General features: G+C 42.6%; 1 protein-coding gene across 2 annotated transcripts; it reads left to right on the top strand.

Moving 5' to 3' along the window:
• The first annotated feature begins 2,032 nt into the window (after window positions 1-2,032).
• fbxl20 (F-box and leucine-rich repeat protein 20) lies at window positions 2,033-12,244 on the top strand. Of its 2 annotated transcripts, XM_070922934.1 has the most exons (15): window positions 2,033-2,154; window positions 5,366-5,427; window positions 6,333-6,387; window positions 6,535-6,609; window positions 6,755-6,849; window positions 6,961-7,029; window positions 7,116-7,211; window positions 7,532-7,658; window positions 8,361-8,435; window positions 9,084-9,214; window positions 9,654-9,714; window positions 9,851-9,895; window positions 9,990-10,046; window positions 10,162-10,374; window positions 11,855-12,244. In XM_070922934.1, the coding sequence occupies exons 1-15, from the start codon at window positions 2,113-2,115 to the stop codon at window positions 11,960-11,962; spliced, it is 1,311 nt and encodes a 436-aa protein (XP_070779035.1). In that variant the 5' UTR covers window positions 2,033-2,112; the 3' UTR covers window positions 11,963-12,244. The 2 variants fall into 2 exon arrangements, with proteins under 2 accessions (XP_070779035.1, XP_070779036.1); XM_070922935.1 differs by lacking the exon at window positions 7,116-7,211.
• Window positions 12,245-16,235: the final 3,991 nt, after the last annotated feature.

Raw genomic sequence — 16,235 nt, 5'->3', positions numbered from 1 at the left:
TCAACTATTACAGGATTTTCAGATGACACTTTTAAAACGAATAAAGTAGACACAGCATTGGTCTCACAGGAAATGGAAGTATCAGGATCATGGTGGGTTTTTAATTTTAAACATGCAAGAAGCTATAGACTAGAGGCAAGGTTGGATTACCAACAGGCAAAGTGGGCAACTGCCTCAGGGCCCTGAAAGCTCCAAGCTTTCTGTGTGTCATCTAGTTTCTGCAAATTTAATTGACAATTTGCTTAGGAATGTGCACCACCAAAGCACAATATCGATGATATGATAAGTGCTTTTACAGTAGGTCCTGCATAACCACCTAATTCTGAGGCACTGACTGTTTTGTCAACATCTTGTTTTAAGACTTATCTCATTGCATATTCCTAATTTTTTTTATGTCTAATCAAAATATTCCACAGCAAATCTGGAGCCAGGTAATATTCTATTAGATAAAGCACATAATAACTGTATACAGTACATTTCACAGAGAGTGTGAGGAGTGTAGGGTTAATAGGTGCCCACTAATGCATTTGTACCCTGGGATCCCACAGCAGAGTTAGAGGCTACTTTTTCATACTGCACAAAGGACTGCGTATTATGTAGTAACAGGACTCAAACATGAGTTCAAGTCCTATGTGACTTGATCTCCCACACATGTTCCTCTTTTAGGCTGCTGGATTTGTGCTGTTTAAGTTGGACCTTAAATTACAAGGACAAAAGCCAAGTATGACATCTCACTGTATGCACTGAACTTACAAACTAACTGGCTAGTGAGAAACCCATCTTAATGATACTGAAAAAAGTAAATCAACTAATTAAAGCTGTTGAACAGATTACAAAGTGACAGATGAACCTCATAAATGCATGAAAATAAAATCTCAGTGTCATGAAACTTTAATATTACACCAAAAGCACACATTGTTATTCTAACTAAAAGTGTACTTTGTAAAAACAGCATAATAGTTTTACCTGCAGCAGTAATTATACAGTCAGAGTCAATCTGTCAAGTTTATTTGTCACGTGTAATCATATAAGGTACAATCCTCTCATTTACATTATATTATGGCACTCCAGGCGACGTTGATCTGTTGTCAAGCATGTGTTCCCCAGTATGATTACGTAGTATGACGAGAAGTCGCCCTGGATGCTGATTGGACGCGCTTTCTAACTGGGGCGTGGCCAACGAGAAATAAGGAAGTGGCGTTTTCAACAATACTCACAAAGTTACAATATAGCTGTGTTTGAGAATAATACGCGCGACAGAATAGAGTTAATAAGCATTTACATGGTTAATGTGTCAATATATGCAAAACCGTCGGCCTCTGTGGTCGTTATAGTACACGAATCCTATTGTGACAAAAATTATGAAGGCTTTGGTCCACACCTCAATGGCAAGGCCTTCATGTGGAAACGATTAGAAATGCACTTAAGATAGGCTATTGGTTATTTCAGATATGCTATATGGGGGGAAGCATCAACTATATCTACACTCGCATATCCTATTTGGCCTATATTAGCTTTTGGTGGTGTCAAAATCTACCATCAGCTGGGATCAAACTTTTTTTTCGTGCTACGTGGGCTGTCAAAAGGTTGGTACCCCCCCCAATATTTATCTTTACTCCAGGCTCCTGAGTTTGTACTGGACACTACGAGCTTTGGTTAAAGAACCAGCCAACAAGTAGCCTAAGTAAGGCAGTCGGTTTTTTTTGTTTTGTTTGGGCCATATATGCCTCAGCGCAATTTCATTGTATTTATTATTTCTAAGTGATGTAGGCGTTGTACTAGCTCCATTTTAGGCTGCCAGATCCTATTCCTGTCGGGCTATTGTGTGGATGGATGGAAAGCTGTGCAGGGGGAGGAGGAGGAGGTGAGGGCGAACCGAGCAGATAAGAGAACTGGCTTATTGGCTGGCTGCTGCCTGTAACCCATATTTTATCAGAAACAAGAGGTCTTGCCGTTTGCATTACAGGCCGATAAACAACGACATCGCACTCCAGGAGCTACCGAGAGGACGGTAGCATGATAGTCGTGGAGGGGAAACGGCAGGAAGAGGGCCCGTATCTGCATTTTACTTCGCCTAAACCGAATTCATTGAGTCGGTAACCAGCGTCCGACATGGGGAAGGAGGTAAATGGTGTTTCTCGGAGCCGGTTTGAGGTGAGTTGACCATCAATATTATCTGACAGTCACTGACACACATTCAACGTAGTTGTTAAAAACGTTTGGATATGGGCCTACGTTGTGACTGTCGCTGTATTTATTGTAAAACTGCGCTTATGGTGAGGCTGTTGATGCAGCTTCCGCAGTCAATGTTTGGGATTAGGTCAAACGCTGTTGTTTTGTTCAAACAACATATAGTTCAAGCCTGGCAAGTCATGTCGTTGAGGACACAAATGGGTATTTTCCACTAAGTCTGTCGTGCTGTTCGTCAGTAAATAGAGGGGTTTTTAAAGGTCCTGAAATGTTGTCCTCGTTTCCCTTTGCTCCGTCAAAACAAAGACACTGAGGCTACATGAAGCACGCCGAGGACAGCTCCGGCACACATTAACACATTTATCAGGGAAATCAATTCGTTGACTTCACTTTACTTAGACGCTGTAGCTGTCCAATAATTGTCCTCATATCTGCCGGGGTGTGATTTTTTTTATACGACTTTTGTTTGGTTGAGTGGGGTGGTTGTGCATGTCCATGGCCGCTGCGGTTGTGGGGGCCTCGGGTTGTGACTGCTACATGTACCCCGTATTAGCACAGAACTATCAACAAATGGGCCCAAGCTGCCACAATGTAACACACACCATAAGCTGTGCTGATAGCCGAAGGGCCACATGTACACACACGTAAGCTACAGTGTTGCTGTTCTGCAGCATTTACCATAAACTTTGTGTCGCAGCCGCGAGCGTAGATAAATATTTTGGTGAAAACTTGTTCTCAAATGCTATGTAGCCTCTCCGGCCGGTGACATTGGGCTGTGTAGCCTGCGCACTTGGTGTTGTTTAATCCCCAGCTAGCGTGGGATTTGTGTGTGGTTTTATTTATTTTTAACGGTGCAACAGCTGACGACTCAGAAGATTCAGGCCGTTACCTTCTGGCCCGACAGCTGCGGTAGAGCTGATGTGTCAAGTTCAACGGATTTTGCACGAGAAAACAGGAAGTGGCATGACCGTGCCTTCAAAATAATAGTGAACATTTTTGTTATTGTGCGCCTGTTGAGCCTGCGCTATAGCTGTGTAAACGGGAATAATTTCCAGTCATCCTTTCAAGTTGTCTAGTAGGTGTTTTGGGGTGTATTTTGACATTGCATATAGATTTACTAAGCCACAGCCTTCTTTAATTTAAGACATGAGGACACTTGTGTCCAGTGTCTTCAGTGAGAGTTTTACTTTGACAGGCATTTCCGGAAAGTGTTTTTTGTATTCTGTCTGGCGTTACTGCTCTGCGGTATATACTGATCTGTTGTATCCAGCCTTTAACAAAAGACTACAGCACTCTGAAAAGTAGACAGGCATCAATGAACCCTATTTTCCAATTAAAAGGAATATATAAATAATCACCATATTGTGATTGAGATTACCATTATGTTGTGTAGTGATGAAAGTGTTGAAGCAGTTAAAACTGTAGGTAACAAAACAATCTGTTGATTCCTGGCTTGTCTCTTGGGTATTTCACATATTAGTTATCCATAACTACTTCCATGGATGTATGGAAGGATAAACTAAATATCTGAACCCAATTTAGCCGCCGATTTAATGTCAACTCATCGTGTACATCACAGTTACAGGTGTCAAACTGATCGAAATGTAATATGAAGAACAACATATGACACAAGACTTTTTTTTTTTCTAAAAATATTATCACTTCTTGTTTTGCTTTACAATGATCGTTAGCTGGAGGTTACAGCTCACCCAGCTTTTTACCTCCTGCCAGGCCTGCTTCACTGACTATAGCTAACCAGTGGAGAAAACATAATGCTCACATTCATGCAGCATCAGGTTCATTTTATGTTAGAGTACAAAAGGGGACAGTGTATGCCCGTTGACCATGTGCATCTGGGTCTTTGGAAATGGCCCTGGATTATTTGGCCAGAAAGTAGCGCCGTGCAAGGCGAGCTGTCGGAGTCAATTTGCCCCAAATCCAAACGCAAAATGTCTGTCCCTTCTTACTCCCTCAAAATTTTACACATCTGTGCTGGCAGGCAGCCCCTGCATAGACAGCTATGTGTGTGGAGTTTGTATGTTTATCAGAGAGACATAGAGAGGCTTTGACCCAGAGCTGTCTGGATTTTTAAACAGGCAGACCTGACAGTTTGTTTTTGCCAGCTGATGAATAGGTTTACTTAAGTGTGTGAGTCCTTCAAAATCTGAAGCTATTGTGAATGTGGTTTTAGGATGGGCACCGTAATCAAAATAGCACACAATATACTCCATTAGGACCTATAAATTATTTCTTTTGTTTAAACACAATAAATAAACATTTCATTTATTTTTGGACTGTGAATTCTCCATATTTGTACCTATAAGGACTTGCAAATTCTTTGTTGATCCTGTCACAGATGTTTGCCTCTTGTAAATAACATGTACCTTCCTGCACTTTTTATTTACACACTGAAGCCCCCACCCCTCAATTACCCTGTCCCTGGTTTAGATTTATCTTTTAAATCTATGGAGGAAAATGGATTGGGCCAGATGTTGCTTCATTCGCCTTGTTGTGACTGAGTGGATGCTCCCAAATGCCATTGTCTCAACATCTTGCATTTTACAGTCTAGCAGAGTATGATTTCCCTTAAATTATGGGAACCCTCAATGAATGGGTGTGTGTGTGTCTAAGTAGCTGGATCTTAATAAATGCTAATTTATAGTCTCTTTGTATACTGAGGCTTTTTCTGTGGATTATAGGCTAGTATTTGTGCTCACACAGCATGCAATTATTTGTGTGGAAATCCATTAGTTGTTTGGAGAAGCTGGAGCAATTCATCTGAGAATCACAAAATACACAGTGTGATACAGTGTAATGAATCCCAGTGTACATTCTCAGTACATGCTGATGTGGACGCTGGTGTAAATTCAACAGTGTAAACAACACAGGAAGTAAGGAAAGAACATGAAAGCAGAGGCCATCTCAGCTCCGTAGTTAACAGTTCAAAGTCCTGTAAGACACAAAACCCTGTCTCCTGTGCTGCTTTATCTTCTGTCACCCTCAGTGTTTTCCGAGACTTGACATTGAATCTATCTCAACTGATGAGATTACGATCACTTATCCTTGCTTATATGCTGGGGCCGTCCTTGAGTGAAGTGAGGTGAGTGGATGGATGGGGCCCCAGTTATGTTAAAACACGTTGCCAGGACTCATATTATCCTTTGTACCCTTTCAGATGTTCACAAACAGTGATGAGGCAGTCATCAATAAGAAGCTGCCTAAGGAGCTGTTGCTACGGTGAGTGACATTTCGAAACACTTCAATCAGACTGTCTGCAGGGTTTTTTGCTAGCAAAAATGGCATGTTGCACACTCCACACTTACCTCCCTGCCTTCGCTCCCGATCAGCACATTCAATCATACACAAAGGCTCAATTGGCCTTGCACCACCCTCCTCCCTCTACAACCCTTAAACACGGACAAACGCACACATTGTACATCTTACGATCATATACTGTATACTCACTAACCCTTTTGCAAATATTTCAACTAAACTAACCACCAGGATGCAAATTTCCCCCCGTTGCCCAACCTCCTCTGCTCCCCCAATGCTAAAACGGTAATTAAAAACAGATGCTTGAGGCTATAAAGCATTCAAATTGATTTCAGGTAAAAAAGAAAAAAAATAAATAAAAAATAAAAAGAGAGAGAGAGAGAGAGAGAGAGGAAAAAAACTCGAGCCCCTGAGCAAACAGAAAATGAAGGCCATAACTCAAGCCTCGGCTTTGCCCGCCAAGCTGCCTGTGCTGCGGTTGCTGACTCTGTGCTGTTTGGCCAGGTTCATCGCCCTGATTTGTGAGGCTGGCAGGCTATGCTGGGACTCACCGCATCCCTGCTTCAACCCTAGTACAGGTTTTGCTGCATTAAGGGATCTTATAGAAAGTTTCCAGCTCTGTTCCTTAAAAGCAGGTTGCATGTCTTTCCTCGCCAGGACGCCACTTTGAGGAAACTCGTCTATCCTGCAAACAGGGTAAACACATCTCTCCTGCTGACAGTCAAAGACAATATTAGCTGATTTACTTACACCCCCGCGCTGTGAGTGGAAGCAGACGCAGGGCTGAGTTGAGGGCAGAGTCTAGTGTAAAGAGGAAGCTTCTGGCAGCGGGGATCAGGGTCTCTAAACCGTCCCTGTCTGTCTTCCAGAATCTTCTCCTTTCTGGATGTGGTGACACTCTGTCGCTGTGCCCAGGTCTCACGGGTGAGTCTGTGTTCACAAGGTGTGTGAATGCATGTGTGCGTGACTGTGCTTGTTTGTCTGTGTGTTTTAGTGTGTGTTCTGTGTGTGTATGTGGTATGTTTGAGAAAAATTGACGCTAAACTCCTGTTTCTCCGTCCCTGCTCTCAGTCCTGGAATGTTCTGGCTTTGGATGGCAGCAATTGGCAACGAATCGACCTCTTTGACTTTCAGAGGGACATTGAGGTGAGTAAATCGGATCTCCGTCTACTTTACTAGAACCTGTAACTGCAATCTTTGCTGTGTTCTTTTCCCTTTATACTTCTCTCTTAATCTGTACGCGAGGTGTAGAAGCAAGTACAGCAGGCTGAGTGGATTGTTTTTATTGCAGGGCCGGGTGGTGGAGAACATCTCAAAGCGATGTGGGGGGTTCCTTAGGAAGCTGAGCCTGCGAGGTTGCCTTGGTGTGGGTGACAGCGCCCTGAGGTGAGTTTGCAGAGGACTTGGCCTGACAGAAATTCTAGTTCTAGGTCAGACCCTGGGGAGGGAGAGACCGGCAACTGCCATCACATAAATGTTTGGGCTTTTTTTCTGCAGGACTTTCTCGCAGAACTGCAGGAACATTGAGCTGCTTAGTCTGAACGGCTGCACCAAGATCACTGACAGGTAAGTGCTTTGTTCTGGCATGCCAGGTGGGATGTGTCAGAATGCCACTTCTCCTTCGAAACGCTCATCGTCTTTCTCTTCTGCAGCACATGTAATAGCCTCAGTAAGTTCTGTCCAAAGCTGAAGCACCTGGACCTCGCCTCCTGTACCTCAATCACCAACCTGTCACTCAAAGCTCTCAGGTGTGTAGGGTCAACGTTGTGATGTATACTTCCACTGAATTTACAAATATTAAGGATCCTTATTCACCCTCGGATACCAGCTAATATCCCTCATTGATTTCCTCTATTAAACCTACACCAGTCACAAACATTTTATACATTTGTTAATGTATGTGGATTGTACAAAAGGTACTTTGACTCCATATCAGGAAGATTAGCCCAATATTGTGTACTTTCAGTGTATATTCTCCCTCTCTCTCATTGCTGTGTTCTTCTTTTGCAATCTTTTTCTTATTTTTTGTCCACCTCTCATCAGTTCTTTTCTAATTTCCTTCTGTCAGTGAGGGTTGTCCCCTGCTGGAGCAGCTCAACATCTCCTGGTGTGATCAGGTCACCAAGGATGGCATTCAGGCCCTGGTGCGTTCCTGCCCTGGACTCAAAGGCCTTTTCCTCAAGGGATGCACACAGGTATGGTAAAGGGCTTAGTATGAGCTGGAGATGTAGACCAGGGATGATGGTGTAGGTGCTCAGAGCAAAATGAGTTGCAGATGATTTAATTCAATATAAAATTTAATTGGATAAACCTGAAAGCAACTTTATAGAACATGTTTTGGTTCCATTGGTGACACTTATTGCTCAACACTGCATTTATGTAGGTGGCACTCTTTTTGTTGTATGTTTCGTCATTGTGGCTATCACGCTTGCTACCAAGTTCCTCTTACCTTCTTTTCAAATAGAGCACAGCTGCTGCTACTGCAAACATAAAATGCATCACTTCCTTTGCAACAGAGGATGTTTCTGAGGAACATGACATGCCAGACACTGTTTACAGCAAATGTAATTCATGTAGTGCCATCCTGTTATAACAACAGTCTTATTTCTTATGTCAACAAGTATTTCTATGAAGATCATGAATGTAAAGGACAAAACAAATTACAACATGTACACCCAGTTGCCAGAGTTGTCAATTCAACTTAATGGTCATCTAGAGGCTGTAGTTTGTGGTGCTGTTGAATGGTATTATGGTATACCAAGAGGTGTTTCTAGCATATTGAACAACCTTTATACCAGTGACGGTAGAGGGGTTTGGTGGGACAATATTAGTATGCTTTATTGTACATTTGATAAGTGTAGTTTGATTTCAGATGACTGCCATTTTTTCTTCCACAGCTAGAGGATGAGGCTCTGAAGCATATCGGGGCTCACTGTCCAGAGCTGGTCACACTCAACTTGCAGACATGCTCAGTAAGTCAACAAGGCAATTTCAATGACACTTTGTAGTCACATATGTTTAAATTGAATGCTTCTCTGTAAATATTGTTATAAAACCCCTGAATGTTGTCTTGTGGCATAAAAGTAAAAAGTACACGAACACTGGTTACTTTCCAGGGTTTTGGCTGATGGGCTCCAAGTACATGTTGTGCTCTTCAACTCAATGGCCATCGTGGACGTCCAGTCCATATAGCCAATAGTCTGTGAAGCCTGCTCACACATGCATGCATATATTGTTCTCACCCTCCTTCTCTGTCTCTACATCTCATCTCACACCTGAGGAACTCATTGTCTCATCTTGCCCCAGTTGTTTCTCCTCTTTGTTGCTGCTTACTGCTTTTCTTTCCTCTCCCTTTTCTCTTGTCTAGCTCTTTCTCACATGTTCTCCCTCTGCCTGATATATATACTACTTATATGATACTTAGAAAATGCAGGAGAAAAGAAATTGCTCTCATCAGCGTAGTGTTAAGGTGGTACATATGTTAAGTCATACATTGATTGCTTTTGATGCATAGCTACCAGTGAGCACAGGAAAGCTTGGTATGTTTTCACATCTCACAATGGATGTGGATTGAAGTGACTCCACACACACAAACACACACTTTCTCTTTCTGTGAGCAGCAGATCACAGATGAGGGCCTCATCACAATTTGCCGAGGTTGCCACCGCCTGCAGTCTCTGTGTGTGTCGGGCTGCGCCAATATCACAGACGCCATCCTGCACGCCCTGGGACAGAACTGCCCTCGCCTCAGGTGGATTTACACACACATCGTCACTCTGAATTTAACCGTGTACCACTTCTTAGACCCTGCAAAAGACCCTAGAATCTTTCTGATAATGAATCTTGAGATCTTACTGTTTCTGTGAGTCATTATCCGTCATCTTATTCTGTGAAGCAATTTCACTTGAGTGCAACGTATTTAACTTGATTTGGCTGAAACTTAATTGGAAACAAGTGTTTTTCACACATTTTAGATTTCTAGCAAAACAAGATTTTAAGACCCATTTTTTGATTAAAAGGTTTGCAGGGATATGTTTAGTTTTTCTGTGTAAAATAATGTAGTTAATAATGGAGATTGTGAAGAGGGTTTGTCTCGAGCCTTACTACTGTAGATCCAGTTAAAGTCCCAAAGAGTGACAGACTGTAAGTGATGCCATTGTATAACGCTGCTCCTCTCTTTCTCCTTTCAGAATATTAGAAGTGGCTCGCTGCTCTCAGCTTACAGATGTGGGCTTCACTACATTAGCAAGGGTGAGTGTGGCATCTGCCTCTTGGTTGCATGCAAACACTTCACTGCTGCGAAAAGATTCAAATATTTGAAGTTGAACTCACATTCAAATTAGATGATATACTTTCTCACTCTTTATTGTCTTTTTCTGTCCTGCAGAATTGTCATGAACTTGAGAAGATGGATTTAGAAGAATGTGTGCAGGTAAATAAACAACCCGAGCTACTCAAATACTGTTTTCACTGTTGTTGTATGGAGACAGTTCTGACATTTGTCTCTTTTTTTATTTTTGCATCAGATCACAGATGGAACACTCATCCAGCTGTCTATCCACTGCCCTCGTTTGCAAGTCCTGGTGAGTGTGTTTGCCTGCCACTTAAACATATTTTGCTCCTGTAGCAAATCACAGCTTGTTCTAGCAGATGGTTGAGTAATGGAGCTCCTGTGTTGGTACTACTGTGTTCCTGTAGAGTCTGTCTCACTGTGAGCTGATCACCGATGATGGCATCAGACACCTCGGCAGCGGCCCCTGTGCTCACGACCGTCTCGAGGTGATCGAACTGGACAACTGCCCCCTGATCACAGACGCCTCCCTCGAGCACCTGAAAAGCTGCCATAGCCTGGATCGCATTGAGCTCTATGACTGCCAGCAGATCACCCGCGCTGGCATCAAGAGACTAAGGGTGAGTTGTGTGGGCTAGCAACAGTGAGTAAGCACTGATTCATAAGTAGAATGTAATGTAAACATCCATTTGGCATTTTGGTGCAAACTTGCATTCATGGATCAGTGTCAGAAATGTGTACATTTTAGTTGCCTTTATGCTGAACCTCTTAAAGTATCTGCTTTCCTTGCATGGCACTGCCCACCGGCTGTGTGTTTGGGCTCAGCCGTCCAGGCTAGTTTTGAATTATGGAACATTAATTATGATACGATAGATGATTAGTAGAAGGAAACTTTTTACCTCATAAAATCAGATCTGACATCTCACTGCTGCACAAACACAATCCCAGAACAAGTCTGTCATACTACACATCACAGTCCTGAGGTGCTATCTAAATGCACTCACCCATTCCACAAACTGGATCCATGTTAAAGCTACCCTATGGAGCATTTTATTTATGAATGGGTCCCCCTTTTGTTTGCATGTAGACATGCGCACGGGTGACACAATATACATCCCTCCTAATGGTTTCACACTATTCCACTGAACAATCGGTGGTGGTAACACACCAAGAAATACAGTAATGTGACAGCAAAGGTAGAGAAGAAATCTGCAAACAAGTAAACATTGATGTAAACAATGCAGTTTTCAAAAATGTCAATGTTATGACAAATTTATTCAACATAGAATGTAAACACAGCTTTTATTTGTTTAAGAGGAAACTTCACAAGGAACCTTTTCAGTATTGATGGATCAGTGTCACAAATACATTTCAGTCTGTTGAAAATACAAACTCGCCTCAGCGACCTGTGAAGTATATTTGATGTCAGGTGGGTGTTAAGGAATAAAGTTTCTGAGAAGTGATTTTAATTGAACCCCACGTAAAATACAAGATGGCGCTTCAGTGCTGATGGCAACAATACTAATGTACAAGCATAGACTGGTGTAATGTAGCTTTTGGCCACCAGTAGTAGCTGTGAGCATAATCCTGCTGAGCAGCAGTACAGTCTCCAAGTGAGGAAGAAGAAGTTTAAGTGACGAGGAGCAGTATGACAGACGTGGATCGGGGCTACACAGCTACATATGTTTGGGCTGGTTAGTTTCCAATCTTAAAGCTAGATAAACAAATGAAAACATACACTTGTCCTATTGGCCTGATTAAGGAAGCAACAGAAGAGAATGTTCTAGATAGATGTCATCGATTCATACATTTTAAACTCACAAGGACTGATGAATCGAAACTAAGGTGTGGGAACGCTGTCCAGAGATAACTGGTCACTCACAGCCTGACTGGGTTGGAAAACATGAGTTTGTTGTCAATACCTTGCATTTATTGACATGTGACATGATTTCAGGGTTTTGAAGTCAAACATTTTCAGTAACTTACATGTTGCAGCAAATTACAGCTACAGATGCATTAAGCTTCCTCGTACAGCTTTCCAAATATTTGTATGATCCATTAACACATGTCCATCTATTGTTTCTTCTTGTCTCCCCACAGACCCATCTGCCTAACATCAAAGTGCATGCGTACTTCGCTCCCGTCACTCCGCCCCCCTCCGTCGGGGGCAGCCGTCAGAGGTTTTGCCGCTGCTGTGTCCTGCTATGATGTAAAGACAACAACCCCCCTTTCCTCTCCCTGTGTCCCTCGTACGCGCTCCCCGCAGCCCGTCACTTGACCCCTGACCTGCTGTCCCCCTACCGGCCCCCTGTCATAGAGTACATGCTGGTGTGTGTCCCCTTTGGAGCTGCAGAGAGAGCGAGAGAGCCAAACAACGCTACAGGGTCTCGGGTAACTTTCCCAAAAACATTCCCGAATCTCTCCACCACTCACACACAGTACATACGCCACAGGCTGATATGCAGACTCACTTACATACACAGATTTAACTATTAGAAGAATGTCCGAACATTCCTGGTCTGTGTTCAATAGACAAACCAGTATTACAAAGAGGGTTATGTAAAAATCAAATGTGATCACCACTGTCAAGTGATTTAACGCTTCATCAAATAAAGTACAGAAGAATTCTTTAAAGAATTACATGACAAGCTCTTCACATCAAAAACCATCGTTCTGTATTTGAGGGGAGCTATACTGTACTTATTCAGCACTTTGAGACCAGGTACAGTTATAGCCTCTAAACAGAATATTGAAAAGGTTGAAAAATCCCTCTTAACCTCTGACACGGTGTTGAAGGTCACTTAACAGCTACCTCTAGACGGGAACTGCACTTGAGTAAGACCTGTGTTAGCTTTGTTCTGCAGGCTGTTTATTTCAAAAAGGGGCAGCGATGCAGCCAGTAAACTGCCGACACCCCCAACTCACACATAGAAAACAGCAGAAAGCCTATTTCGTGATTTCTTTTTAAAAAAAAAAATTTTTTAAAGCATACTTGCAGCTATTTGCACTTACATTAAAGCAATGATGAAACACTTTACAAAGACCGCCATCTCAGCGTTTAAGACTGGCAACAACACATACAATTTTTCACTTACATGCATACACTGAGCTTGCTACACCTGTACCCTCACCTCTCTCTGTCTCTCTGTTACAATCAGAAGCTTCAATATACTGAAGAAAAAAGACAAAGTTTAATATTTTTCTAAAAATGGACACCAATTAAGACTCACAAGTGGGGACTCAAGAAGATGCCAAATGTTGCATGTAACACCTCTAGTTTTTTAAATCTAATTGTAAATATATGAGGACTGTGGAGTCCGAGAGTCGAAGCCAGCTAAACGAAGATGGAAGGCGATATGAGATGGGGCAGAGATTGCTGTCGATGGGTCTTTCTGAGGGAACTATGGTGAAGCTCACACATGCTTGTTGTTAGAATATGTGCTGGAGCTTTGGACGGTCAAAATGAGCCGGTACTTAATCTGGAGTTTGAACTGATGCTGGCCTGTGAAAGCTCATGTCAACAACAGAAAAGTTATAAAGACACTCATTTGACAGAAGAAAAAAAAACAAGTCTGACATCACTACATGGATTCATGCTGCCAGACAAGGACAATGGAAAGAAAAAGCCAACTGAAAACAATCAAAGTACGTCTATTTTTCAGTTAGTTTCATTTAATTTAGTTGCTCTTGTTTTCTCACCGGTGACTGGTCTGATGACGAGGAACTGGTGAACCACATGCAGCGGTGAGAGGACGTGCCTGGCGTCGGAGTGGCATCGGCGACTCCTCAACTCCTATGAGGCCTTGCAGGGGACGGAGTGACAGCGTGTTCCACCCTGCCACCTGTGACCTCCTCCGTCTGTCTGGGACCTGTGATGCTGCCGGAGGTAAAGACGGGATCAGACCGGTGGAGTCACTGCAAGAGGAAGTCAACTGAATCTTGAGCGCACAACTCTGGCCTGCTGACAGATATGATGGAATCATTTTTGTCACAACGGAGGGCTACAATGGACTTCAGCCCCCCGCCCTATGAAGTAATGAAGCCTTTTCTTATGGATTATCTTCTCCTGCACTTGCACCTGCTTTATTCTGTGTCTCTCTTTCTTCCCATTTCATTTTATAAATGTGTCCTTTTTTCTTTCTGATTTCCTCTGGATCTCTACCTTTTCTCTCCTTTTGCATTTCTGTTTTGGTGTGGTTTGGATTGCGCCTGCTTTGTGTTTGAAGTCATGAGTTCAGTGTCTCCAAGTTGGGTTTGAGTCCTCTTCCAGTCCTCAGTTTTGAACTGATGGTGTTTGTGTTTTTATTAAGAGTTTATTGTTACTAAATGTCCGGAGTGTAGCCTTTTGTCCAGAGGAAGTGTTGGCGCCAGTGCAATTGTAATAAATGTTAGTTGGATTTTTTAAATGTGAGTTGAGGAGGAGTTCATGATGACATGTATGATGTAGGTTCTACTTATTGAATGTTTCCATCAAGGAGAAGTCCTCGGGATGGCTGTTCAGGCATTGTGTGCCACTTTAGCAGAGTCCGATTTTTCTCCCATACGCGTGCTTTCCTCTCCTTAATTTTTAAGCCTTGCTTTTCCAAACAGCCCCTCCTATAATGCATCCCTCCCAAATACACCAAACAAGACAGAAATTGGTAAACCCAGTGTGGAATGTTGATCACTTCCAAATGTCCTCGTTCTGGTTTAAGCCAACGGGCAAAACGCCGAATGATGATTCTATTCAGTTTGTGATTTGACAGCTACGGCAGCCAGGATAATACAAGCTGAGATGAATCCAGTGTAATCCAGTCTGATCTGTTTTGTTTGAATGGGGCTTTACGGGGGATTAGGGAACAACTAAGAGTCAAAATGGCGGCGATATCCAATGTACTCTGTCACTGTGCTCCGGGGTTAAGACAGTTAACTGGAGGAAAAAGGAAAAGTCGTAGGATTTAGACTATGAGCCTGGTTGTGACACCTGCTTGCCCTACTCATGCACTGTATGTGGCACGGGCTGAGTCATCAGTGCAGCTAACAACATGTGCTTTTAAGGCAAACACTTTGAATGGATTACAGGTAATAATACTCAACCCGCTCCTGGTGGTTTCATATGTACAAAAGAAATAACCTGTCATCAGTCTTTTCATGGTACAAAATACACTACAGGCTCTACAAAGCAACACAGCAGACTTATTTTTCCTCACAGTATCAAACACCTCTGTGTCCTTCTGTCAGACCTTCCACCAGTTTACACGGAGGTCGAGCTACTACGCTCTGGATCTGTTTCTTTTTTTTTATTTTCTATGGACGTTCAGTCCCAAACACTGGAGTAAGGTTGAGGATGAGGACAGAGGGCAAGAGGTGAATCTACAGTGTGTGTTCAAGGTAGATTGACACCTGAGAAATTTCAAAAACAATTTTGACAATGACTGTAGTTCATATAATTACTGTAAATCTTTTCCTCTTTTCTTTCTTTCTTTTTTTTTTTTTTTTTTTTTTTTTTTTACAATTAACCGATATAAATGAATATGTACGTATGAATAAATATATACCTATATTATTAAGACTTGTCTGGTTTTCTCTCTGGTCTTGAACTTGTTGTTTAACATTGTTGGAGCAGCAGATGGCAGCAGTGAGCCAGTTGTAATGATTCCTCCTTCACTGCTGGTCTGACTTCAGCTCTCAACTGGTTTCTTTCTTTTTCCTCTTGCAAAAGAGGTTGCAAAATGTTCAACCTTAAACTTGGGGGTTGAGGATTATAATATAACATAATTCACTCACAAACACAGTCAGTAATCACTGAGACACTTAGCACCAGTGTCACTTAAACTGTGTAAAACTCATAAAGAGCACAGCCTTTGTTAGATGGCTATCTGTGGTTTAAAATGTGACTCTTTGGGGTTTGAGACACGACAGACTGTTGAAGCTCATAGGACACTGCATGCAGAGTCAAGTCTCTATGTTTGTGTGTGCTTACGTACACATGAGGTGAACGCACACATTAACAATCGGTATCCATTCATCCCAGCGGAAAGAGCAGCAGCTCTGGTCCTGCGACTGCACCATGACGACCACTGTCACGGCTGCCGCATGGGACTCATTTTGTTCCTGTCATCCTCCTGTTGTTTCCTTCGTCTCTAAATCACTAACAGATCAATGTGTTTTCACTCCTGTTTTAATGTTCATTTTTAGCAGCCGTGTTCCAGCACCTGGGGTATCACAGGGAGGATGAAAGCTGGGTGAGAGAAGAGGGAGAAATTTAAATGTGTGTGTGTTTCCCTCCTTCAGCAAGTCTCTCAACTGTTCGGTGTTTTCTGCGTTTGAACACAGACGGATCAGATCACAGCTCACTGCACACCGCCCCACCAAGACATTGTGTTTCTGTTTATTTTTGACAGCAAAGCCACTGCTATACACTAGAAAACTTTTGACTTGGCTTGTGTGTGCGTGTTTTTTCACAGTGTTCCTTTCAGCTGTCACTCTGCTATCTGCTGTG

The sequence above is a fragment of the Enoplosus armatus genome, chromosome 17 (genome assembly GCF_043641665.1).
Source record: "Enoplosus armatus isolate fEnoArm2 chromosome 17, fEnoArm2.hap1, whole genome shotgun sequence".
NCBI lineage: Eukaryota > Metazoa > Chordata > Actinopteri > Centrarchiformes > Enoplosidae > Enoplosus > Enoplosus armatus.
Note: the sequence above shows the minus strand (reverse complement) of the source record. Positions and strands in the feature narration are given on the sequence as shown.

Coding starts and splice junctions, on each gene's coding strand:
- fbxl20 (XM_070922934.1), top strand. CDS start 2,113: ATGGGGAAGGAGGTAAATGGTGTTTCTCGGAGCCGGTTTGAG. Junction 2,155..5,365: donor TTTCTCGGAGCCGGTTTGAG/GTGAGTTGACCA, acceptor GTACCCTTTCAG/ATGTTCACAAACAGTGATGA. Junction 6,610..6,754: donor ACTTTCAGAGGGACATTGAG/GTGAGTAAATCG, acceptor TTTTTATTGCAG/GGCCGGGTGGTGGAGAACAT.